This window comes from Naegleria lovaniensis (assembly GCF_003324165.1).
Source record: "Naegleria lovaniensis strain ATCC 30569 chromosome Unknown tig001, whole genome shotgun sequence".
NCBI classification, from domain to species: domain Eukaryota; phylum Heterolobosea; class Eutetramitea; order Acrasida; family Naegleriidae; genus Naegleria; species Naegleria lovaniensis.
Genome location: NW_025407823.1, coordinates 455,336 through 479,405, shown reverse-complemented (window position 1 = coordinate 479,405; position 24,070 = coordinate 455,336). Strand labels below are relative to the sequence as shown.

At 35.8% G+C, this 24,070-nt stretch overlaps 13 protein-coding genes across 13 annotated transcripts; 6 read left to right on the top strand and 7 right to left on the bottom strand.

Moving 5' to 3' along the window:
* Positions 1–241: 241 nt before the first annotated feature.
* Positions 242–2,821, bottom strand: C9374_003775 (uncharacterized protein; the record flags this gene model as incomplete). Its single annotated transcript, XM_044693340.1, has 3 exons — positions 242–450; positions 569–888; positions 1,188–2,821. 3 exons carry the CDS (start codon positions 2,819–2,821, stop codon positions 242–244), a joined length of 2,163 nt encoding a protein of 720 aa, XP_044555905.1.
* Positions 2,822–2,929: 108 nt separating this feature from the next.
* On the bottom strand, positions 2,930–4,994 carry C9374_003774 (uncharacterized protein; the record flags this gene model as incomplete). The annotated part of the gene is made up of 3 exons (XM_044693339.1): positions 2,930–4,589; positions 4,733–4,751; positions 4,829–4,994. 3 exons carry the CDS (start codon positions 4,992–4,994, stop codon positions 2,930–2,932), a joined length of 1,845 nt encoding a protein of 614 aa, XP_044555904.1.
* Positions 4,995–5,148: 154 nt separating this feature from the next.
* Positions 5,149–7,026, bottom strand: C9374_003773 (uncharacterized protein; the record flags this gene model as incomplete). The annotated part of the gene is made up of 1 exon (XM_044693338.1): positions 5,149–7,026. The coding sequence occupies one exon, from the start codon at positions 7,024–7,026 to the stop codon at positions 5,149–5,151; it is 1,878 nt and encodes a 625-aa protein (XP_044555903.1).
* Positions 7,027–7,139: 113 nt separating this feature from the next.
* C9374_003772 (uncharacterized protein) lies at positions 7,140–8,261 on the top strand (the record flags this gene model as incomplete). Its single annotated transcript, XM_044693337.1, has 1 exon — positions 7,140–8,261. One exon carries the CDS (start codon positions 7,140–7,142, stop codon positions 8,259–8,261), a length of 1,122 nt encoding a protein of 373 aa, XP_044555902.1.
* A 160-nt stretch (positions 8,262–8,421) lies between these two features.
* Positions 8,422–10,319, top strand: C9374_003771 (uncharacterized protein; the record flags this gene model as incomplete). The annotated part of the gene is made up of 3 exons (XM_044693336.1): positions 8,422–9,218; positions 9,263–9,628; positions 9,710–10,319. 3 exons carry the CDS (start codon positions 8,422–8,424, stop codon positions 10,317–10,319), a joined length of 1,773 nt encoding a protein of 590 aa, XP_044555901.1.
* Positions 10,320–10,480: 161 nt separating this feature from the next.
* C9374_003770 (uncharacterized protein) lies at positions 10,481–14,443 on the bottom strand (the record flags this gene model as incomplete). The annotated part of the gene is made up of 1 exon (XM_044693335.1): positions 10,481–13,414. The coding sequence occupies one exon, from the start codon at positions 13,412–13,414 to the stop codon at positions 10,481–10,483; it is 2,934 nt and encodes a 977-aa protein (XP_044555900.1).
* Positions 14,444–14,524: 81 nt separating this feature from the next.
* Positions 14,525–15,580, bottom strand: C9374_003769 (uncharacterized protein; the record flags this gene model as incomplete). The annotated part of the gene is made up of 1 exon (XM_044693333.1): positions 14,525–15,580. One exon carries the CDS (start codon positions 15,578–15,580, stop codon positions 14,525–14,527), a length of 1,056 nt encoding a protein of 351 aa, XP_044555899.1.
* Positions 15,581–15,733: 153 nt separating this feature from the next.
* On the bottom strand, positions 15,734–16,835 carry C9374_003768 (uncharacterized protein; the record flags this gene model as incomplete). Its single annotated transcript, XM_044693332.1, has 2 exons — positions 15,734–15,965; positions 16,027–16,835. 2 exons carry the CDS (start codon positions 16,833–16,835, stop codon positions 15,734–15,736), a joined length of 1,041 nt encoding a protein of 346 aa, XP_044555898.1.
* A 158-nt stretch (positions 16,836–16,993) lies between these two features.
* On the top strand, positions 16,994–17,777 carry C9374_003767 (uncharacterized protein; the record flags this gene model as incomplete). The annotated part of the gene is made up of 2 exons (XM_044693331.1): positions 16,994–17,563; positions 17,739–17,777. 2 exons carry the CDS (start codon positions 16,994–16,996, stop codon positions 17,775–17,777), a joined length of 609 nt encoding a protein of 202 aa, XP_044555897.1.
* Positions 17,778–17,903: 126 nt separating this feature from the next.
* On the bottom strand, positions 17,904–19,199 carry C9374_003766 (uncharacterized protein; the record flags this gene model as incomplete). Its single annotated transcript, XM_044693330.1, has 1 exon — positions 17,904–19,199. The coding sequence occupies one exon, from the start codon at positions 19,197–19,199 to the stop codon at positions 17,904–17,906; it is 1,296 nt and encodes a 431-aa protein (XP_044555896.1).
* A 306-nt stretch (positions 19,200–19,505) lies between these two features.
* Positions 19,506–20,278, top strand: C9374_003765 (uncharacterized protein; the record flags this gene model as incomplete). The annotated part of the gene is made up of 2 exons (XM_044693329.1): positions 19,506–20,123; positions 20,165–20,278. The coding sequence occupies 2 exons, from the start codon at positions 19,506–19,508 to the stop codon at positions 20,276–20,278; spliced, it is 732 nt and encodes a 243-aa protein (XP_044555895.1).
* Positions 20,279–20,411: 133 nt separating this feature from the next.
* C9374_003764 (uncharacterized protein) lies at positions 20,412–21,428 on the top strand (the record flags this gene model as incomplete). Its single annotated transcript, XM_044693328.1, has 1 exon — positions 20,412–21,428. One exon carries the CDS (start codon positions 20,412–20,414, stop codon positions 21,426–21,428), a length of 1,017 nt encoding a protein of 338 aa, XP_044555894.1.
* Positions 21,429–21,490: 62 nt separating this feature from the next.
* C9374_003763 (uncharacterized protein) lies at positions 21,491–24,001 on the top strand (the record flags this gene model as incomplete). The annotated part of the gene is made up of 2 exons (XM_044693327.1): positions 21,491–21,739; positions 21,791–24,001. The coding sequence occupies 2 exons, from the start codon at positions 21,491–21,493 to the stop codon at positions 23,999–24,001; spliced, it is 2,460 nt and encodes an 819-aa protein (XP_044555893.1).
* Between the last annotated feature and the right edge of the window lie 69 nt (positions 24,002–24,070).

Here is a 24,070-nt window from a genome sequence, read left to right as displayed (position 1 = left end):
TGTCTTCCACATGAGAGATCTCTGTTTGCGAAAAGATTGGATAGCTCCACCCTTTAGAAATGGAAACTCACCTTGTCGCATACAACGCTACTAACCATCTGTCAGATTCAGATAAGGTGTGATTCTCTCCATTTATGTGAATTTATTCTATCGTATTTCATGATCATGACTTGATCGTTTTTAGTTGTTGTTTTGGTAAGTTGTGTAGCAACTGATCAGAGCATTAACTTTAGAGAGAAGGTCAGTTACAATGTTTTTCAAATATTTTCATACATTCTTCAACTTGTGCTAAACGTTCATGCTCATTCCAACCAAGTTCTTGTGCCATTAATTTTGATATTTTTGGAATACTTTCTATGGATGCTTGGGTATCAATAAAGTACAATCTAGTTCTACGTTCAATAATATCCATAATTTTCAAAGCATATTCATTTCGAATACTATAAATCACTATTGACAATGTTGAGAGAGTGAAATATTATTTTTTCATTTCCATAGAGAAGTATATATATTTGAATATCATTTCAATATTAAGGTGTCCTTTCAATGAAATATATACTTCACATACCTTCTGCTTCAATGTAAGGATATTGAGGATGAATTCTTGATGATAAATTCTCTTCAAGTGCAATCTTTTCAACAAGATATCCCTGATCACCATATGCTTGATTGATGTGTTGTGAAATGTCTCTTTCAAATTTCATGAATTGATGATAGGTAGAATTAAACTCAAGTGATCCATATAGAGAAAGAGTTCGAGTTGAGGATTTTAACTCGTGTGTGGATGATGATTTAAATTCTTTCAATTCTTGTACAATTCGATGCATGATATCGGATGCCATGGATCGATAGGTGGTCCATTTACCTCCAATAATTGTGTATAAACCACTTTTGAGAGCATGTTGTTGTTTGCATTTCACAAGTGTATGTACAACATTAGCAACAACAACATGAAAATACATGGTATTCAGTCAGTGTGTATGTATATGTTTCAAATAGGTTAAGCATTCCGTAAGTAGAGTATCCGTGTGTGTGTGTGTGTATACAATGGCACAATAAGGGTTAAAAAAATTAAATACAATCAAAAGTAAGGTTGAAAAAAATAAATAACAAGGGTTTACAAAAATAAATTAATACAATAACAAGGGTTTAAAAAAATAAATACAAAACCATTATGGCCAACCTACCTTGGAGAAGTATAAATGGCATGTTCTCTTGAAATGGATGCAGTCTGATCACCAATGGATGGAAATTGTGGTTTCTTCAATGGTCTTATTCCTGCCCATGCTGATTTCACATCACTTCTTCTCACTTGAACATTAAAATATTCATTGACATGATCCAACAAGTATTGAATATCTTCTTCACGAGGTGTTGGATGATTGGTTAAATAGGATGATGATTCATTAAATTTAGAATCTGTCGTTCCAACCAATGTCTTGTTTTGCCATGGTAATAAAAAGATGACTCTCTTGTCTTTTGTTTTTGAAATTAATAATCCTTCATGAGATGGACAAAATGTACCATTTAACACAATATGAATACCAACAGATGCTTGTAATACTTGTTGAGAATTCTCATCATCCATGAATCGAATATCATCTGCAAAATGTCCAGCAGCATTGATCACAACTCGAGATTTCACAGTATAGACTTGTTGTGTTAATTCATCTCTTACCATGACACCTTGGATGGAACGAGTCGTTGCTTGATTCTTTATATTATTATCTATATATTGAGAAGGATTCAATTCTTGATTCTTTATATTATTATTAATAATTTCATTATTATCTATATATTTAGAAGGATTCAATTCTTGATTCTTCTTTTCTTCATTCTCCCTCCAATCCTCATTATTGGAATGTAATAACTTGATAACTTTAAATCGATTCAATGCAACCACTTGATGTGAATGTATGGCAGTTTGAATCAATGCCAAATTCAATCGTGCATCATCAAATTGACCATCATGATACACCATGGCTCCTTTCAAATTATGTTTCTTAATCATTGGAAATAATTCAAGAGCACGTTCAGCACTCACAAAATAACTTGGTGCAACATGAAAAGATGATGTGGACATCCAATCATAGAGTTTCAATTGTATCATGGTTGGAATGAATTCACTCCATTCATAGATGGGTGTTATAATAGGTAGAGTATTCGTTAAATGAGGTGCTAAATGATTCAATATATAAAATCGTTCTTCGAGTGCTTCTCGAACAAGTTTGAATTGAGCGAGATCGAATTGATGGAATGCTTTTCGAAGATATCGAACTCCTCCATGTAATAATTTTGTCGATCTTGAACTCGTTCCACTCCCAAAGTCTTCCTTTTCAAAAAGTGCAACTTTGAGTGAATGAGAATGTGCAGCATCTAAGGCAATTCCACTTCCAACACATCCACCTCCAATGACAATGACATCAAAGATTGGTTTTTCCTCCACATTGATGGATGTTGAGTTGAATGTTGTGTTGGAATGAGACAATTGAGCAATGAGTTGAGATCGAGTTGGGAGTGAAGTGGAATAGATATGATAACCTTTACGTTCAACATTGGATGAATGATCATGGTGTGGATTTTTGTTGAAAGCATGGATATTTGTGGACCCATGATGATGGAATAGCAAGTCCAGTATCCATGATGGGGATGGTTGGCTCCATAAAGTGGTGATGGCACTCGTGGAGGATGTCATCCAAAGTATATAGGAGGATGGAGTATTGAACATGATAAAGGTCAGCATCATGGCCGACACGACCACCACCACCACCACTTGGATCGATGTAAAAAAACGAACGTATCGAAGAATACTTGACTGCATTTTTTATGTTTCAAATAATGTCAGTGTGAGGACCATTTAAGGAATTTTTTAGGTGGTCATCTCAAGTACTCAACTCTGACAGTCTGGACCTCTCTGAAAAAAATCAAGTTATTTATTAAAGGAAACAGCTGAGAATCGATCTTTCACAAAACATGCCGTATCAGACTGAATGAGGGTTGGTTGTTTAGAAGTACCGTGTGAAATAATAAAATTGCATGGATATTGAAGGCATGGCAAGTCAGAAGGAGAGGGAAGATATGCCTTATTTTCTGAAGAAATGTGCAACAAGTCATCCCATTTCAATAATCCATAGGGTACATTCTCATATCCAAGCACTTGTTTGGCTTTGTTGTTCCACAATAAGAGTCTTCCACCAAAATCCAGGGAATAAAAGGCAATACAAGTTCCACATAAGTCTAAGATTCCTTTGATGTACATTTCAGATGCTTCACTGAAATCTCCATTGTCATTAACAGAATTTACAGGATGGTGATTAGACGGTAACAAGCCGGTGGCACGATTCATATCTTGAATTTCATTAGAAATAGAATGATAACCAACAGGACATTTCGTGAATGGACTGTGTTGGGAGCTTCCAAACGTATTGTCAAGATTGAGGATGGTTTTCAAACTTGGAAGAGAAATGTTTGTAATGGAGGGAAGAGTCTCAAGCTGTGGAGGAGGTGTTGGTAATGGATCACTTTGTTCTTTTCTGAGAATAAGGAAAGGACATTTTGAAGTCCCAATAGAAATGTATAAACTTTCTAATTGTTCAATAGCCTCCTTATTTGTCTTACTTCTTGTGAAATCGTCTATGGATTTACCGTTTTCAATTTGCTTTAAACTGTAAATAATATATTCGTCAAGAAGAGCCCAGAACTGATAGTTAACGTCATCATCTGTCATTAACTTGTGAATAATGTATGCCTTTCCATCCGCAGCATTGGGCGATGGTTGAATTTCTGAAGTTGAAAGCCATTTTCGCAGAAGAGCAATTTTTGAGTCTCGTGTCGATTCCCCAATGTTTTTGTTGTCTACAATAGGATTTAATGGAGCAAGTCTCAAATGATTATCAAGAGGAGGTTGTTCCATAGTCATCTTTGTTCGTTTGAAAGCCATTGCTTCCGTTGGAGTAAAATTACCAAGATTTGCCGATGAGTGGTTAAATGGACAACGTTTAGATGTTTGAACAAGATCATTCTGAACAGAAATTTCAGAAATTGATGTTGGTAGAATTACTGGATGAGCATGTGGTAAAGATGAAACAACCATGGATGACCTATTTGTTGGTTGTTGTTGCTGTTGCTGATGAAAAGGACAGCCAGTAGCGCTTCTTGAAGTATGAAGGCTTTGTATGGGTTGAGTAGCAACCTTTGAGGTTGGTTGATGACCGCTAGGATGCCCTACAAAACTAGCAACTGGACAATGATGATAGGATGGAAGTGGATATATACTGGAAGAAGAGATGGTTGGTGGTGGATGAATAAAAGAGGTGGTGGCGTGATGAACGGCAGGCTTATTGTTGGCCAATACTCGCTTCCCCAAGTTGCTTGGAGCAATTGGTTTGTAATTAAAAGATGAAATAATAGGACCGTGATTGATAGCTGATACAGGCTTCTTATTGACTTGAGATGTTTTTGGTTGAATATGGATGTGAGGTGTTGTTTGATGAGGTGGTAGAATTAGAACGGATTGTTGTTGAGATTGAGTAGTGGCCGATGGCGTTGTTGTTGGCTGCACGAATTTTCGTTTACGTCCTCTCTTTTTGCTGGGTAAGTCGTAACATTCCAGTCCGAGTGATGTGCTGTTGTCTCGAATTCGTTAATAAACAAGAATATATTTCAAATCATCATCACTTACCATCTACAAGAAATTGATCTTCTGTGTTACTGTAATGATGAAAAAGCTTACCTTTTGCATGGTCTCTTATCTAAAATTCAATATTGAATTTTGTAGAATTATAATTGATGATTCATCATGATCCGAGTAACAATAGAGACAACAAACCTTCACAACAAGCATGACTTTTTTTGCAGTGCTCGCAAGCTTTTTTAGATATTGAACGTTTCTTTGTTTTATCATCACTGCTCGAGTCACAATCGTCATGTTCCTCTTCTTGTGTTGGTTGTGTGCTGTTGTTGCTGAGGGCAGTGGAATTTTCTGGATCGGTCATTTTTTGCTTCTTGATAATCTCCTGCCTGAGCATGTCTTTGAAAAAGCTTCGACACGGTAAATTTTGTTTTAAATCCATCCAGTTGTTTTTATTGAGGTCATGGATCTGAACATTTACAAGGGGTTATAGGAGTATCTTGTTCAAGATGTTGTTGTTATTGGACACCTGAAGGCCTCCAAATGAAAATTCCTCCCTCCTCTCCAACACTGCATATAAACCTTCCACAAGGACTGAACTTTACCTTAGTTACAGTATCGGCATGTCCAAATCCTTGTTGGATGACTTCTCCATGGTCGTAATGCCAAACATTTACCGATTTGTGCTTTCCTGCCGAAACAAAGTATTGGCCCTCAGGGTCAATGTCAAGCGTATTGATTTCATCGTCCTCCGCTTCTCTTAATTCTCTAATAGCTGTGCAGTCATAGGCATCCCAATAAGTGATCTGCTTGTCAGACCCACAAGTCAGCATCTGAGACTCATCGTTGAGGTAGCATATTTGTCTAAAGTACGTTTGGGCATAAATAATATTTGCTCTGACAAACTTATCTAAATTCCATACAATACATGTTCCGTCATCGCTGGCACTAATACACTCTGAATCATCCTTCTTGATTTGAATGGCATTTACAGTAGCTTTGTGTTCATTCATTGAGGCAACCAAAATTTGAGATGTTTTTGTTATTTGCCATACTCGGACTTGACCATCACTTCCTCCACTGACAATTCTTTCAGAGTCATGGCTCATGGCAATTGCAGTCACTCCTATCAGTCTTCCTGAAACCTTCTTTTGTCCCAAAATTTTATGAGCGTCATTGATAACGTATAAAAGCTTTCCGCTTTGGGGACCAAAGGCTCGAATTTTTCCATCACTCCAACCACTAATGATGGCATTTCCAGTGGGACTAAAGATGATACAATTACATTCAAGATTAGGAACTTGAATTCTCAATAGCTCTTTGGATTTTTGAATGTTCCAAACCCTAATGTCATTGACCGAACATGTGGCAATAATTTCGCTGGCTTCTCTTGGGTAGCATACATCGTTGATTCTGTGGTTGTGACAAGTTGCAATCAAGCTGGCTTCAAGCTTTCCTGAGCCTTTCATTGAATAAATGACGGATTGGTTTGTTCCACATATGAAAGAGTTATCACTTTCCTTGCAACAAATAGAGGTGACACCTCCCATTAACAGGGTTGAAGCAACTTTCAGTAAATTCTCCTTATTGACAACTGTTACGCTTCCATCACCACCTCCAACAAAAATTGATTTACCTGAAGGTGAAAAACACAAACTGAGAACCCCTTGCATGATTTTGTCTTTTGGTCCTAAAAATTTATAATTCTTTGGTCCCTTAAGTTGAACACAAAGAATATCTCCAGACGAACTTCCAACGTAGGCATGACTGTCATCTATATCAATTAAAAGACTCGTAAAAATTCTCTTGATTTGTCCTAAATTACAGTCAACAAAATCTAATCTCTTATTAACAAAATCAATGGTGTAGACTCTACAAATTTGTTTACCAGCCATCATAAAAGTGCTTCTGTCGTTATGGAAGAACTGAACACAAGTTCCGAGAGCAGTTGTGTTGGTACCACAAATTGGTTTACCACTCTGAACGTTCCATACAGTAATACAATTGTCATCCTTTCCTCCTACGCTGACAAGTAGTTCTTCGTCGTCGCTGAAGGCAAGACATTCTACTTTGGCATGATGCAAATTCAACCTGTGCATTAATTTTCGTCCTTCAAAGTCCCAAACAATGATATCTGCCTTGAATCCCATATGAGTAGATTGTCCTGTGGCAATATATTGACCGGATTTTGAAACTGCAATACAACTGATTGGACCTGAATGACCAGCTAAGAATTCATCTACACCCATGTTAGAGTACTCCTTAATGACAACGGTGGATCCCAATGGATAAATAATATGCTTTTGATTCGGATGCAGATGAAGCCCATCTGGAACTAACCCGTTAAACCCAATCACAGTGTCCAGATATAATTGAGATACTTGAGAGGAAGGCATGAGTTTGTGTTTTTGATTTTTTTTGTAAATTAAAGTTGGCGCCAACTTTTCCCCGCTCACTTTCCAACTGCCAACTTCAAATTTGAATGTGATGGAGAGAGTTGGAAACAAAAATGTCATCATTCCGAAATCATGATTCCACAACACGGAACAACACTGCAGCAGCTCTTCCGTCATCATCAACCCAGCCTTCTCTGAGTGAAAAATTGAGTCTAGTGAATGAATGGCTTACCTATGATTTACTTCAACAAGATATTCCTCCATTTGAAAAGAATGAAACGACGATCAATTTACTCTATCAATTAGTACTCTACAGTAGAAAGCAATCTCTTCAATCCAACACTCTGATGAATCATTACAAACAAAAAATTGTGGAATATCAATCGGAAAGAAATAGAATGGAATATCTTTTAAAGTCTTTGCATTTAAACAAAAGTGTTTTGGATCCTACCTTTCAAAAAGCACATCAGGTCATCCCCAATCAGACACACCACATGCTCTTACGAAATGACCGAATGCATGGGAGTGATGGTAGAGATGTTCATCATCCTCTTCATCATCGTGTGAGTAATATTTTTACAAACCAAAGGGAGCCTGAAATCATTCAGAACGATGAGCCTGAAACATCGACTCACCAACTTTCAAAGAAAGAAAATACTAGTCTCCATCAATTAGCTGAATTGGCATCTCTACTCAAACTCAACAAACCTTCACAATCATACTTGATGGATGCTCTCTATGATTTATCCAATGAACATTCTCAAACATTACAAGAATCACATGAATTGAAAATGATCATTCAAGATTTATCTAAAAAAACGATTGAGATCATTCAAAAGACACACTATCTCAATGAAATTTATCAACAATTTAATGAAGAAATTCAACAGCGAGAGGTTGAGGATAGTCTACAAGAACGGTTATCAACCATTGAGTACTTGAAAAGAAAATCTCAAGAATATCAAATTCAAATCACTCAATTGCAACAAGAACTTTCTGAATCTCTATTACTTGCAAATCATATGGATGTTTCTCAATCATTCTTAATAGACATGTACAACAAGATACAGAATTTAAAGAAAGAGATGACTCCTAAACTTGCGATCATTGAAAAGTATCATCACTTGCCACCCGATGTACATCAAGTCCAATTAAGAATTTCTCATGCCAAACAAGAATTGAAACAATTGGAAGATATTTTCAATAGAAAGGCTCAACATATTTGGTTTGATTAATATGAGAGAGTTGTTTCCGAGTGTGTACGGTGGTGGATCTTGTATACACTTTCTGTAGCATGAGTTGTGCGTTCCTCAGTATTATATTCCCTTACGAGATGGTCCAACGTTGCGGATCGTAAGAGTTGTTGGCGCCACTTTCGCAACAGAAAAAATTTCAATGGACAACAGTTGGGACCTTTCATCTCCTCAACAAGGAAGATATACCTTATCCACTCATATCAACCATGAAATAATACCACCTATTACGTCTTCAAAAACAATACCAAACCACAGAGTGGATAAGTTCCGAAACAAAAAACTTTCTGCTGAGGAAATCAAGCCTATTACAAGATCAGAATCGGCATCATCATTTGGAATATCTCTTAAAGTGGCAAATTACGGTAGAAATTCTGTACAATCATTTTCTTCATCAGGCAGTGTTGGTGCAACTTCCAAATCCTTCTCTTCATCCTCCGAAAAACGACCCAACACAGCACCAACACGACAACCAGTATATGAAAAGAAAGTTTCTTTTACTGAAGCACAGAGCGATGGTAGAAACCATAGCAGTACGAGTAGACCTACAACCACAACTTCAGCACAAAAAAAAGGAAGAAGAACACCAACAATCTCTCCCAACTTTGTAGACTATAAGAGATTTGTTAAACCTTTTTCTGAATCCAAATCAACAACCACTGCCTCTAGTAATAATACTCCTCAAGGACAATATGTATCTAATGGAACGATGAGTAGTGGAAAAATGAAAGCCCTTTCTGTGGAAATGGAAGTACATCTTTTGGAAAATATTGAACGATTGAAAGAAATAGAAGAGAATGAATTTGTTTTAAGACAACGATACAAACAATTATATTCTGATACATTTGACGAAATTATTAAAGTTTGTCCATTTGGAAAATTATTACGAGTAATTAAGGATGCCTATGACAAGGATGCACTCATTGCGGACAAGGCACAGTAAGTATGCAAATTCAAACTCAAATGATCATTTTGGTGTCAAGAGAAAAGCAACATTATGACGAGCTTGTGATATTATACACCAATGCACAAAATAACTTGTCACAAATTGAAAAGGAATTCAAATTATTACAAAAAGAAAATATTCAATTGAAGAGTGAACTCAAAAAACAAAAGAGTGATTGCCAAAGATACAAAACTGAGATTGAAAGACTTACACAATTACAAGCTGATATTGTATCCAATGTCAAACCAGAGTTGAGAAATTTATTGAACAAGAAAGAAAAGACACAAAACACTTCAAGGTCTTCAATACAAGGCTTAACCTCACTAAAACGAAATAACACATCACCCAAATCATTGAGACCAGAGACATCTGCTAAATCGAGATTATTCAATCAAGACAAGGAGTAAGTTATTGCATGATTAGAAATTTGCTGCATACATCATGTTTATAAATCCTAACACAATGAAAATATCACACACTACAGCACCATGGAGAGCGATACAAAAGAATTGAAAGAAAGAGATAGATTATTTGAACTTGAAAGTGAATTGACAAAAACCATTTTAAAAGAAAGAGAGTTGACGAGAGAAATTGCCCTGATCAACCTTGAGAGAGAAAAAGATGAAGTAAAACTTGTAGAAAAGAAAGAAGAGAAATCAGATAGCACATCACTCGAGTTCAACGAAGAAAACAACATGGATGGCTTTTCACAAGGAATTTCCAGACAATCATCCATGAACAATATGCAACCAACATCTCAAGGAGACCAAAAGGAAGGCTCGAGTATTACGAGCTCAATAGAAGACGAGGAAAGCTCTAGCTCATTGCGAGAAAAGCTCTTGCGAACGGCAAGACAACAACGATTGCAGGAGAGTGTGGCTCAAGATCTTGACTATACTGATCCATCTATTGCGAAGAAGCAAAATCATGGAGTGCCGCCCATTATTACATCCACTACCAGTGGAAACACGATCATCAGCATGAAAGACCTTAAAGAAAATCTCTCAACCAACACACAATCAATGGAGCCCATTAATTTAATGTTCCGTTCTGATTCGATGGACTCTTTTTCCTTGGATTATGAGGACATGTAAATCAGCATGGGAAATGCTTCAACTGTTTTGGGGAAACATTTCTCCAAATGCACAGCACAATCTCATACATCAATATGTTTTGATTTTAATACCTCACAGGTGAGAGATGGTTATTGCAAAATTCAGAAAGAGCATTGGTTATTCATAAGAATGAACTCATGTTATTGAGTATTTAACTCGACTTCGGTACAATCATGCAAATACACAAAATCTAATATCAAATATTTTGCATTGGGTGAAACGAGATTTGGATTTCTTCCTACTCGTCTCTTAAAATAGAAGCCTTCAACAAACCAATCAAAGACATCATCAACAAGAAATCCAAACTTGTCACAAAGTTCAAATAATGTATGAGGCTGAGGATGAGCAAACAACAACTTGGTATTCTTACAAATAGCTCTTGCTTCTGACACCTTATCAAAAAGAGAATAAAATTGAATTCTATCAGGTTCAGTCATGCTACATTGGATATTAATCGAAATTTTGTTACATATTCTGTCATTATATTCATCCGTATCCATGAATTGACTCTCTTCTCGAATCACATGAATTTGTAAATGTGTAATTGAAGTTTTGATATTTTCAATTCTTAATGAATGTCGTTGTTGATATAAATAAATATCCTTTTGACGTTCAAATAATGATTTTGGAATAAAATCAATCGTTGGTATTTCGTCTCTATAAATAATAAATTCTTTGTGAGTTGTAAAAATAGGTAAACTTAGATCCATAAGTGATGAGTAGGCTGCTGATGATGTTGAGGTCTTGTTCATTCGTTTAGAACTTCCATAAATTTGAGACATAATTTGTTGGGAAGTAGTAGTTCCAATATTTTTGAAATTGTTTTCCAATAATTTACACCATTCTCTTCTCTTTTCTGCTTGAGTTTGATCAAACTTAGGATTTGATTCCAATTGAACCTTAATCTTTGAACCATTTTCAATAGGTGTAAGTTTTACAATAATTTCATGATACACGTTTTCAGTGTCATCGGTGACAATAGCTGTTGATTCATCATCTCTATTTTCTGAAAAGCATGATGATTCTAAATATTGCTTTACATGATTCTTCTTTTTAAGTGTTATTGGTGGAATGGTAATTCTGTGACTTGTTGTTGGTTCCATTGTACTTTTCACTCTTGTTGAAGGAGCAGTAGATTCAGTGGTAGCAGTTTCAGTGGTTAAAAATCCATCTTCAGTGAATCCATGTCCTACATCCATCATGGTATCTAATGGTTTCGTTTGTGAAATGTCCACTTGAGGTGGTATAGTTTCATGATTCTCAAGAGTTATATTATTACTCTTGCTATCCCATTGACCTGGTGTTGATACGACATCAGTAGTACATGTGAACTCCTTCTTTTTGGGTATTTTCATTGATGATGTATCGGGTAGTTGTGTGGTAGCAGGTGCTGTGAGAGAGGATAGTGCTGTTGTTGTTGTTGTTGTTGTTGGATCCAACATGGTCGTAGGTAGTGGTGGTTGTAGTACTCCACTGGTAGAAGAATATGCAGCACTCGGGGTTGGTTCATTGTCGAGTTTGATTTTAATCTTGAATGGTTCTGCATTGTTAGTACTAGTTGTAGTAGTAGTACTAGTACTAATTGTCTTTTTCTTCTTTTTATCTTGACTCTCTTCATGTTTCTTTTTTTGACTCTTTTTCTTCTTTTTTTCTAGAGTCGTCTCTTCGTGTTTCGTTTTTTGTGATTCTTCAGTAGTCGATTTCTTCTTTTGAATGGTTGGTAAATCTTTTAGAGAGTGTAGTGGTGGTGGTGGTGGTGGTTGAATAGTATTGGTAGTAGTACTAGCTGTGGTCATATCACTCATAGTAGGAATATTGGTCATCATACTCGTATTTCCAATCATTTCTTGTTTTCTCGTATTTCCAATCATTTCTTGTTTTTTAGATGCAATTTTTGGAATATCTGGAAGATAGTTTTGACTAGTTCCTAAATAAGATTGAATATGATCATTAATAGTCTTTGTAGTGTCAACATTACCAGTTGTTGTATTAGTAATACTACTACTATTACTACTCGTACTACTACTATTATTATTATGACTGAGAGCACTAGTGTTGAGTAAAGGAACACTCATAGTAGTGTGACGAGTGCTAGTATTACTACTACTATTACTACTCGTACTCAATTTTAGAGTCATTTCTTCATCAGAGGAATCTGTTTCTTCATCATCTTTCATATTGGTTGACATTGGTCTTGCAATGTTGTTCAATGCATGTGGTTGTTGAAGAGAGATTGATGTTTCTACTGGTGTTCCTCCTTGTTGCTTTGATTTCATTTCTTTCTGAATACTACCACCACCAATTGTTGATTTTTCTTCATTCGTGCCACTGATGGTGATCAGTGAGGATTCAGTGCTCTTCTTCTTTGGAGACTTTTCTGCCATTTTATGGACTTGTTTCTTTGGAGTGTTGGTGGTAAGAGTGGTGGTATGAGTACTGGTGGTGGTACTGGTGGTGGTATTGGTCTGTACGGATGATGGTTGTGCCAATTCTTTCATGTCCTTATGACTAGTTGTTGTTTTAGCCTTCTTTTTTGAAACATCCAATTTAGTCGAGTCGAGAAGAGGAGGAGCAGAAGCAGTCGTACCAGTTGTGGTGGTGGTTGTGGATGTTTTTGTGGATGGTTTGACAGGAATAGTAGTAGTAGTAATACCACCACCACTCAATACACTACTTGGAGGAATAGTTGCAGTACCAGTCGAACCAGTACCAGTCGAACCAGTCGAACCAATACCACTACTACTACTACTACTACCCGTACGACGAGTGGTGGTGGTGTTCACTGAATCATCCATAGAAGAAGCAACAGTAGTAGTAGTAGAAGCACTTGTATGTTGTGATTGCAGTGATTGCAGTTGTGATTGCAGTTGTGATGGAACAGATCCTACACTCTCACTCTTGACAATCTCTTCAATCACAAGTGCTGTTTTCATCATTTGTTTCACTGCAGTACTATTCTTTGATGATGTTTCTCGTTTCACACACTCCACAACATGTTTAAAATCAAATAAAAAGGCATTTGAATTTCGATAAAATCCTTTCAATAATCGTTCCAAGAGAGTAGTGAATAGCATTGGATAGGGTGATTTGGTCAGATAGGGCAATGAACGATGGGATGGATGTTTCGTAAATTCACTCAATGTCAGTGTCAATTTCTTATTCACTGCATTGGAAATGTGTGGAAGAGTGGACATGAATGGAGTTTTTTCTTCAATATCTTTCAATTCCCAAACACTAATTTTATCCAATGCAGATTCTTCTGGCCATTGGACTTTGATGGCTTCATACATACATTTAGGTTCTTTCAATGAAATGGGTTCAATACTCGCGATGGTTCCATCATAGGTAACAAATTCTGAATGTTCAAAGAAATCTAATTTGACCACTTGTCCAATTTTGAGTGTTTTAAAGTAACGTGCAGCACATTGATAATGTTGTAATGTGATAATAAATGGTTTACAAAATGAACTTTCAATTACATCAATTTTAAAAGTATCACCAGTATGAAATGAACTATAAGATCCTTCCAAGACTTCCTCATTCATGATTGTCTTTTTTGTTAGAGTAAGAGTAAATAATGTAATTCGAATATTCTCTTTAAGTACAATACTCTTAAATTCTACTTGAGAAACGGTACAATTAATCGATGGAGGAAATTGATCAACATTTGGAATGTTTTCAAAAACAGGAATGATAAAAGTCAAAGTAGAAATATCTTCTTTGATTTGTTCCATATAAGCCTTGTATCCTTCTCTAATAAAAACAACATCATCATTGAGTTGAGGAGCATAGAATAAGAGTGGACGATACGAGGTTTCGCTATGTAATGATTGATTATTAGCGTAAAGAGTTAACGAATGTTCCGATTCAGTATCAAGGTTGACTTTACGAACAATGGTATTTCCGTTTTTAATCTCTCCGATGGTGTTGGATGATGATCGGGTTGTTTTCTTTTTTTTTGTTTCTCTAGAGGAGGGTTGTTTTGGCATGACTCTGATGTTGTTGTTGGTTGAATGATGATCGTCGTCATCGAACGAGGAATCACTTTCGTCGGTGGCAGAGTCATCCTCACGAATCGTAGAAGGGTTTTGCTTTCGTTTCATTTTTTTTTGAATTATTAAAATTTAATTTTAAGAGGTTCAATTTACACCATCTCACCCAGAATTTTTGATCAAATCATTTTTTTATAAAATGGTGTTCAATTCATCTGATTTGATCTCTTTCTTCTCTTTTAATTGCAATAACTTGAATCGAGATTGTTGAACTTGCTCTGTCAATTGTTTCAACTCATCCAATGATTGTGAAAAATATTTCTCTAATTGTTGAACACTTGTTTGAGAGGCAAGAATAACACTCTTCTTTGTTTCATCATCCTTCACTTGATTCATGACGAGTGTAAAAGATGATGTTTCTGGGGGCGTCGTGGTAGGTTTGTTTTCTTCATCATGATGTACAACAGTATCCCCCAACATGGTATGAGTCTCTTCTCGAGTCGTAGTAGAAGTAATAACTGTAGGAGTAGTAGTAGTAGACGTAGAAATAAAAGTAGAAGTAGTATTATTAGTGCTATTATTATTACCACTATTACTACTACTACTAGTGAGTGACTTGTATTTCAAATTTTGAGTAGAGGATGATGTACTTATTAAATTCTCAATTTTTACATGAATAGGATTTGATAATACTATTGGTAATAAATTGGATTGTAATTCTTCAAATGTTTTACAATAATTTACAGTTCTAAAAACATAACAATGTTCAATGGTAGTATTTGTTGACATGTGATCAGTGTCAATATTCTCAGAATTTAATAACAACATGGATTGATTAGAAATCATTCTTTCTGTAAATAATGCAAAGATCATTCCAACATCGACTCTTTGAACAATATTATTTAAAATATAATAAAGTATATTCATTTCATTCAATGTAATACTATTTAAACTAGTGTTATATCTATACTTGAAATATCCAATGATTGTATATTTAGATTCATCAATTTTAATATTTGCAGAGAGTTCCTCCACTGCATCCGTCACGGAAGGAAAAATAATAAAATTTGTGATTGGCCATGTCGATCCAGAGATGGAAAGATCGAATGACCTAGGCCCCAATAACAATCCATGAACATCACTTGGAGATTCTAAAATAGATTTGAATAAATTTGCGAGAGTGAATCGATGAATTGAAATTTGAGAAGGATGATGATGCAGATGGGTGAATGGCTGTGATAAAATCATTTTTTTTTGAAAGGATTTTCATGAAAAGCAAGGGTTTTCATTTGATGCGAAGCAATGCAATGTACATTGTGCAGCTGTCCAAATCAAGACACATTTGATAACAACTATTTTGAAATGTTCAACCATTGCAACCCTTGTTGGAGATGCTGCACATTACTTTTTATTTCTCTGAAGCAATTCTTGAAGTTGGTGTTGCAGTTTAAATTCTTCTTTTTCTTTTTGAGAGAGAAATCTCCATCTCTGCAACTCAAGTTCTTGTTCCTTAAATTCATGAAACTCTCGATGCTGTTTATCGTATTCTAGAAATAAATCCTTTGAAATAATCTTGTCTTTAAATGATTGATCTGCTTTCTTGGCCTTGATAATATCCAGCTGTCCTTTGTAACTAGAAAAGGTGGTAATTCTATGGTCAGGTACACTTGCATTATGAAATATAAAAAACTTACAAATTGGTGAGTGAATCTTTTCGATCTTGTAGTTTACATTTCATTTCTTTTTCCTTTTTCTTGAGCTGAGCAACCATTTGAATTAAATGGTCCTTCTCAATTCGTTGACTCTGAGAAAGAAACTCTCTCAATAGTTGTTCCTCACGAGCTTGAGCACGAATCATTGAGCCTTTAATAAAAGCTTCATGTTCTCTGGACAGCTTATCTCTTTGTAATTGAAATTGTCGTTTTCGATGTTTGAGAGTATGTTCAACATCCATTGCGTTTCCCAAACTGAATTTGGAATTCAGGCTCTTTGATGTCTTTGATTTCTTCTCATAATTCTCATCATCAAGGTGTGGCACATAAGGATGAACTCTTTGATTTTCTAACTGAATCAGCCAATCTAATAACTTGATCAATTCAAAGGTGTCTCTTTCCAATAATTTCCTTTCATCGACGTTCCTCAAAATAAAAGAATGTTTAAATCGTTTCCTTAAATAACTCATTAATTCGAAGAGATTATATTGATTTTGAGAGAATGTCAATTTCTTCTCTCGGATGAATTTTGGATATTCTTCTGGATTGGTGAGAGGATTATCTTTTGAAATAGCCTCATACAATATGATCAGTAGAGAAGGTGAGCATTCAGAGAGATGAGATATTCTCTTTGAAACGTTGTTGGTGTACTTGCTGAGCCATTGATTGACAAGTTGAGGATAGTAGATGTTTGGATCTTGATCCGTTGGGGGATATATGGTACTTTGAGAGTGAACATGTTCGCCAAACCTCACCGTTGTGGATGGTGCGTGCTCACTTGCCGTTGCCATTTATTTACAATTTTTTTAAAAGGCAAAACAAACGGTTGAAAAGGGCGGTTGGGAAAAGGCTGATGATGGGTCCTAGAAACATCTCATGGCAACTTCTTGGATTCCAAAACAATAAAAAAATATCATCATTTCCCCACACTCCAAGACGCACACGACTAATGGCCACTCCTCACCATCACTCCTCATCTCCCGTCATGACTCTATCGGAAGAAGAAATTGCTGACATTCCCGAACCAACAACAACAACAAGTCATACCACTCAGTCTTTATTCAATCCTTCTCTGGATCGATATCCATATTGTATTGTATGGACTCCAATTCCTCTCATCACATGGCTACTTCCATTTATAGGTCATATGGGTATTGCTACTTCACAAGGTGTTATTCATGATTTTGCAGGTCCATATTACATTAGTGTTGATGATTTTGCTTTTGGTAAACCTACTCGATATCTTGCTCTTGAATCAAATTTAAATTCAGAACAATTATCAAGATTTGATTCAGTGATTAAGAATGGAGCGAAATGTTATCGATCCAAAATGTATAATTTCTTTTGTCAAAATTGTCATCATTATACTGTACATTGTTTAAATGATTTGAAATTTAGAAGAAATAGAAATATTGGTATTGTTGAAATAGCCTTTTTAATGTTTATTTATGGAAAGTATGTGAATGGACCTGTTGGATTTCTCAAAACATGGCTACCCTTTTTCATTGTGTTTGGATTGGTAGGTGTCATGATTTGTATCATTGTGGTCATTACAATACTGACGGTGTGATGTGTGTGTAATGTATATGTAATATGTTTGTGCAATATATCTATTGGTGTGTGTAATCTATTGGTGTGTGTAATCTATTGGTGTGTGTAATATGTGCATGATGAATAATCGATACATGATTTAGATATTATTCATCTTTTTAAAATTGACTCGATTATTTTAATTCTCTCAACCTCACTCAGGTTTCATACCATCAATACCACTCTTACCCATACCATCAATGCCAATACCACCCTTCTCACCCATACCCATACCCATACCAATACCACTCACACCCACTCGTTGATGATCATCCAATACCACTCTCACCCATACCCATACCAATAACACTCCCACTCGTTAACAAGTATTGTTGAGTTTTTTTCACAGGTTGAGAATGATAAAATACACCTCCAAACACATACATTCCAATCTTTCCACTCACTTCAATTCCAATATAAATATTACGAGCAAATAAATCTAATAATTGAATAAAATTAGGATTATTTCCAATATATATCTTAGAAGAAAATGAAATGGGTTGTGAAGTGGAAAGTGAATCAATCATGGTGATGTTTTGAAAAGTAAATGAAAGAGGTGTTTCAATATCATAATAAACACTCTTTTGACTATCAAATAATTTAATATTTAACAAGATTGAATAAATATCAATGGATAATATACTTGGATTATTAGCATTAAGAATGATATTAAATCCTACAGTTCGATCTATAATTGGTAATTGATTAATTTGTATTTGATTAATATAGACATAGGGTTGAGAAAATAATAAATTATATAATAATAAAATTGAAAATGATATTGACATCATAATCACAACGGTACTTGTTAAACAAAATGACCATTTCCATTTCCGAATTGATGTGACTTGTGAAAGTAATAATTGAGTTTGATTACTATTTGAATGAAGATTGTTGTGATTTAAATGTTGTCCAGAGTTGAGAGCATGTTGTTGTTGTTGTGAAGATGGAGCAAAGAGAGGTCCACAATGATCATCATCCAGAAGTGTCGTAATATTCAATGAATGACTGGGATGAGAGGTTTGATGTGAAGGATGATAATGAAAATGATTCGTAGTGGTAGTAGTGGCGGTGGTATGAGTAGTGGTTGTATGGTTGTTGTTGGTATGATTGGTGGTGGTGGTCATTGGATGATGATTATTGTTTGGATGATGTGAATATGAATTCATAGAATGAGACTTGATCAGAAGACAAGAGGTTTCATCCATAACTGTATTCGGTTGATTCGGTTGATTCGGTTGTTGAAGGAATACGCCTTGACTTTTCGTGCTGGGTAGTGAAGATGATGAGGATAATGATGAAGATATGGAATTCATCATGGATGGATGGTGGTGTGATGATGATGGATGTGATGGATCATCCACCACTGTACTATTTCTTCGATTCGTGATGATGGAAGAGAATTCTCTTGAGAGAGGTATTTGATGGTGTTGTTGATGTTGAGAAGAAGATGAAAGGAAAAGAAAATCTTCATCATCATCCATTTGATGCAATGTATTTGAAACATTCATCATGTTGTTGGATGATGATGATGGTTGGACAAGGGATGTATGTTGTTGATTCATGTGGTTAGGATGCCACTCCGATCTTTCATAATTTTTTAAAATAAAAAAAAACAATTAAAAAATCTTTTCACTTGGATCCAAGCTTGAACCCATAATATTTATCGCATCCAAGAAATCTCTCATCACAAGAGAATCTCGATTTCTACCACATGATGATTAAAAAAGCTTATGCAATTTCACTGAGTAATATAAGAAAGTATTGATTCATTATATTATACAGATACGGTTGCTAGATTTTTATCATCTTTCCGAGAGAGAGACGAGTGTGTGTGTATATCATGAGAGGACCACGACGACGACGACAACATGTTTCATCAAGTCAAGTCATCCTCTCCTTTCATCATTTCACGACAACATCATGGTAGTACTGTTCACAAGCAGTTTCTATTATGTCAATACTTGAATCATTTAAATACTCTCATTCAATATTGTTCTACCATTCGTGGTGACGTTGATCATTCTTTGATGCTCTCATCATCATCAAAACAACAACATGACACAATGACTTCATCATCACAACAACAACAACAACAACACACTGAACCAATTCTTCTCCGTGTGTATATTGAATCATCCAATCACTTGGTCAACTGGAGTGGAGATTTTGAAAGTATTGATTCTCATTTGAATATTGAATTGAGAAATGTTCGAACATTGAATTCATCATCAAATTCATTCAATAATAATATAAAAAGAAGACCCAATAATGTCTCTTCATTGGATCGAATGGCCACCTTCAGCACATCATCAACTACTGAATTCTCTCATTTGAGATTGAGTGGAAAATTCATCAAATACATTGCAGTGATGAATATTGAAGAAATTATTTCACATCTCAATACACATAGCATGTTTGAATCGATCATGGTCAATAATGGTAGCCATGTGGAATGTTGTCAAGTGAGACATGTTTTCAATAGAAAGGTACGTTTCAATAGAGACGAGTCGTGTCTTAATTATTTCAGCAACAACTACAAAATTACTACTCAGCTCAATCCAAACGAAAAAAGAGAAGTGCTTCTCAAAGGCCATCAAGGAAAGTGATTGAGTCGGACCTGCCCATCGTTCGAGATTTTTAGAAAGAAAAAAAAAATTGTGTGTTTGTGGCTATTGGAGAGTGAAGCTTTACTTCTCAGAGAAATGAAGACCGTGATCCAACGCTCTTGTGGAGCCTTCAACTACAGTTGTACCAACACCATCAAACTTCTTTCAATGAATCAAAAGATGAACACTACCAATCATCATCAGCACCCCATTCAATCGTTATTATTCAATCATCATCACTGTTCCGAGTTTTCAATGTCTCTCCGAACCAATCATGCCATCATACCATCAGATAGTTCATTGATGGATACACCTTCATCCACAACAACACCAACAGCCATGAACATCCAAACCACTTCAAGTATTGATCCCAATGAAGTCAACAAATTCTCACTTCTTGCCAGAATGAATGAATGGTGGAATCCTAATGGCTCTCTCAAAACTCTTCATCATATTAATCCAGCTCGAATGGAATACATTCGATCACGAGTAGTGAATCATTTCAATTTACTACACGATGATTATAAGCCTTTTAAAGGTCTCACGTTTTTAGATGTTGGATGTGGAGGTGGATTGGTGAGTGAATGTTTGGCTCGCTTGGGTGCATCGTCTGTGATTGGATTGGACGCATCAAGTGATAATATTATGATTGCCAAAGAACATGGAAAGTCTATTGAGAATTTGGAATATATTCACTCGACTGTTGAGGGTTTAATTTACAAAATGACGACATTGCACAACACTAGTCTCAATCATTCAACCATGTGCAGTAATACTCAAAACCACACTAGTGGAACTAGTGTATATACTCACACTTCATTCGATTGCATTGTATGTCTTGAAGTGATTGAACATGTGGCTCATGCTGAATCATTCATACAATCTCTTTCTCAATTATTGAAACCAAATGGATTGTTAATTATGAGCACAATGAATAGAACTCCCAAGTCCTATCTTCAGACTATTGTAATGGCAGAATATTTGCTAGGAATTGTACCTCGTGGTACTCATGATTGGAGAAAATATGTGACTCCCCAAGAAATGTGCATTTTTATGAAGAAGGCGAATATTGAGCTTGTAGATGTTGAAAGTATGGAATACAATCCATTCACACATAGAACTACTATTGGTGGTGATGGCAATGTTGATGTGAATTACTTTGTAGTGGGACGTAAAAGACCTTAAGATAAAACCGTTGATCTCGGTGATGGAAATTTCGTTTGCCGCTTCAACTTTTTACAAAAAAAATGAAGCTCTCCAACAAACCTCTTTCCGCATCAAATGCCAACAACATTGCTGCTTCATTCCAATACGAAGCGACCATGGCCTCGGTGGATGATGAGAACGCTCTTTATGAAATGATGACCAAAGGCTCTCTCTGCAAACGAAAAGACTTTCTGGATAAGGAAGATGAAGCAAAGAGTCATCCTCATAGGACTTTCTATTACCGAAAGAATGTAAATTTGGATAAGGTGATTGAGTCTTGCACAAACAAGGTTTGTATTCTTGGAATACTGCAGTGTTATGGATTCAATTTCATTTGTTAGCTCATTGCGGACCCATCAAATGTTAAGGCTTTACATGCTCGTGCTCAATCCTATGCAAAGAAGGAAGAGTTCGAGAAGGCCATTCAAGACTTTACATCAATTATTCAAATACTCGGAACGTCATCCCCAAGCGGAGCTAACAGCGTAAATTCATCGTTTAATACAAGCAAAGTGAGCAGTACTTCATTCCTTATGGGTCCAACGAACTCTTCCCTTGTAAATGCTTACTTTAATAGAGGCCAATGTCATGAAAAATTAGATCAACTGGAAAAGGCTCTTGAAGACTATTCTATGGTATTGAAAATTGATCCCAATCATGTCAATGCAGGTTATAGCAAGGCTGCTTGTCAAAACAGAAGAGGAAATTTTCAAGCTGCCATTCTTGATTATGAATTTGCGTTAGAAAGGGATCAAGAAAAAAGCCAAATCAATGCTTCTCCAAAACGAAGGAGAAGAGTTCCTCGTTATATCGCAGAGGGGCACAATACCTTCGAAGAGTATATGAAGAAAAAGGAAGAAACAGTGAAAGCCAATATCATGAAAGATTATTCCAAAGACGCTCTTTCTTCATTGGAAAAGTCCACTAACAATTCTCAAATAATGAACAATAGTGGTATGAGCGATATATCTATCAGCAACGGTGTTAAGAGTTTACAACTTGGAGATCAACCATCATCTGTAACCAAATATCAACCACAACTGACTATCAAGATTGGGTCCAAACCATCTGATCAAAATCTTGAAGAGATTTCTCCTCAGGTTGTCCCAATATCACCAGCTATGAGCTTTAGACCTAGATCACATTCCAATTCACAAAATTCTTTACGTTCATCCACATCAAACGTGTCCCCAACATTTGAAGATGAAAATAATTATGACATGAATTATGAGTTCAATTCCAACGAAGGTACTGGTAATGCTCAAGATGATGATGCTAGCGTGAAGAATGCTGACTTTTATCATTCTAGAGGCTTCTCACATAGAAAGAAGGGAGATTTCCTTTCTGCTATTAGGGACTACACAAAGGCCATTGAACTCAATCCAAAACACTTTAAGGCTTATTTTAATAGAGGTTTCTCATACGACAAGCTTGGTCAATATCAAAAGGCGATTGAAAATTACACAATGGCGTTGAGCATTGAACCAAGAAACTCGTATACGTATTATAATCGAGGAATTTCTTATGATAGACTTCAACAGTACAACAAGGCTATTGAAAATTTCACCAAAGCCATAGAAATTGATCCATCCAATGCTGATTTTTTCCATAATCGAGGATTTTCCTATCGTAAGCTTGGACATTTTGATAATGCCATTCAAGATTATTCCAAGGCGATTCAAATCAATCCAAAACACTTCAAAGCTTTTTACAATAGAGCATTTTGCTATGATAAAATTGCAAATTTTCAAAAGGCAATTGAGGATTATACCATGGCAATATCTATTGATCCAAAGAATATTAATGCTTATCATAACCGAGGAAGTAGTTATGAGAAAGCAGAACTGTATGAAGAGGCTATCAGTGATTGGTCCACCGCCATCAAATTAGATCCAAACAATGTACCATCTTTCATTTCAAGAGGTCTATTGCTCGATCGTTTGGGAAGGCCCGAAGAGGCCATTCAAGATTTTACGACAGTCATTTCTATTGAGAGCAATCCAAGCGCATCCATGTACATTAATAGAGCTAGTGCTTTTAAGAATATGGGACAATACGATAAGGCTATTCTCGACTATACCAAAGCCATTGAACTCAATCCAAATAATACTCAAGTGTACATTGATAGAGGATTTTCCTATCGTAAACTTGGAAAGTATGATGAAGCCATTAAGGACTATACAACAACATTGCAATTTGAGCCTGATAATATTAAAACGCTCAATAACAGAGGTTATTCGTATGCCAAACGATCGCAATACGAGTTAGCCATTACTGATTATGATAGAGTCATTAAGATTGATCCAAAGAACGTTCATGCCTATCACAATAGAGGTATTTCATATGAAAAACTCAAGAATTATTCTCGTTCCATTCAAGATTTTACAAAGGTCATTGAGTTGGATCCCCAAAATGCAAATGCTTATTTCAATCGAGGAAGTGCCTATGATTCTATGGGAGATTTTGATAATGCCATTCAGGACTATACAAAGGCATTAGAATTGGAGAATCAAGCAGCAAGTAATCAACAACCTCAACCAGTGAATGAATGAATACATGTATTGTTGTACACTACATGAATTTTGTAATGATGTGATCGATGGAGGAGGAAATAAATGTTC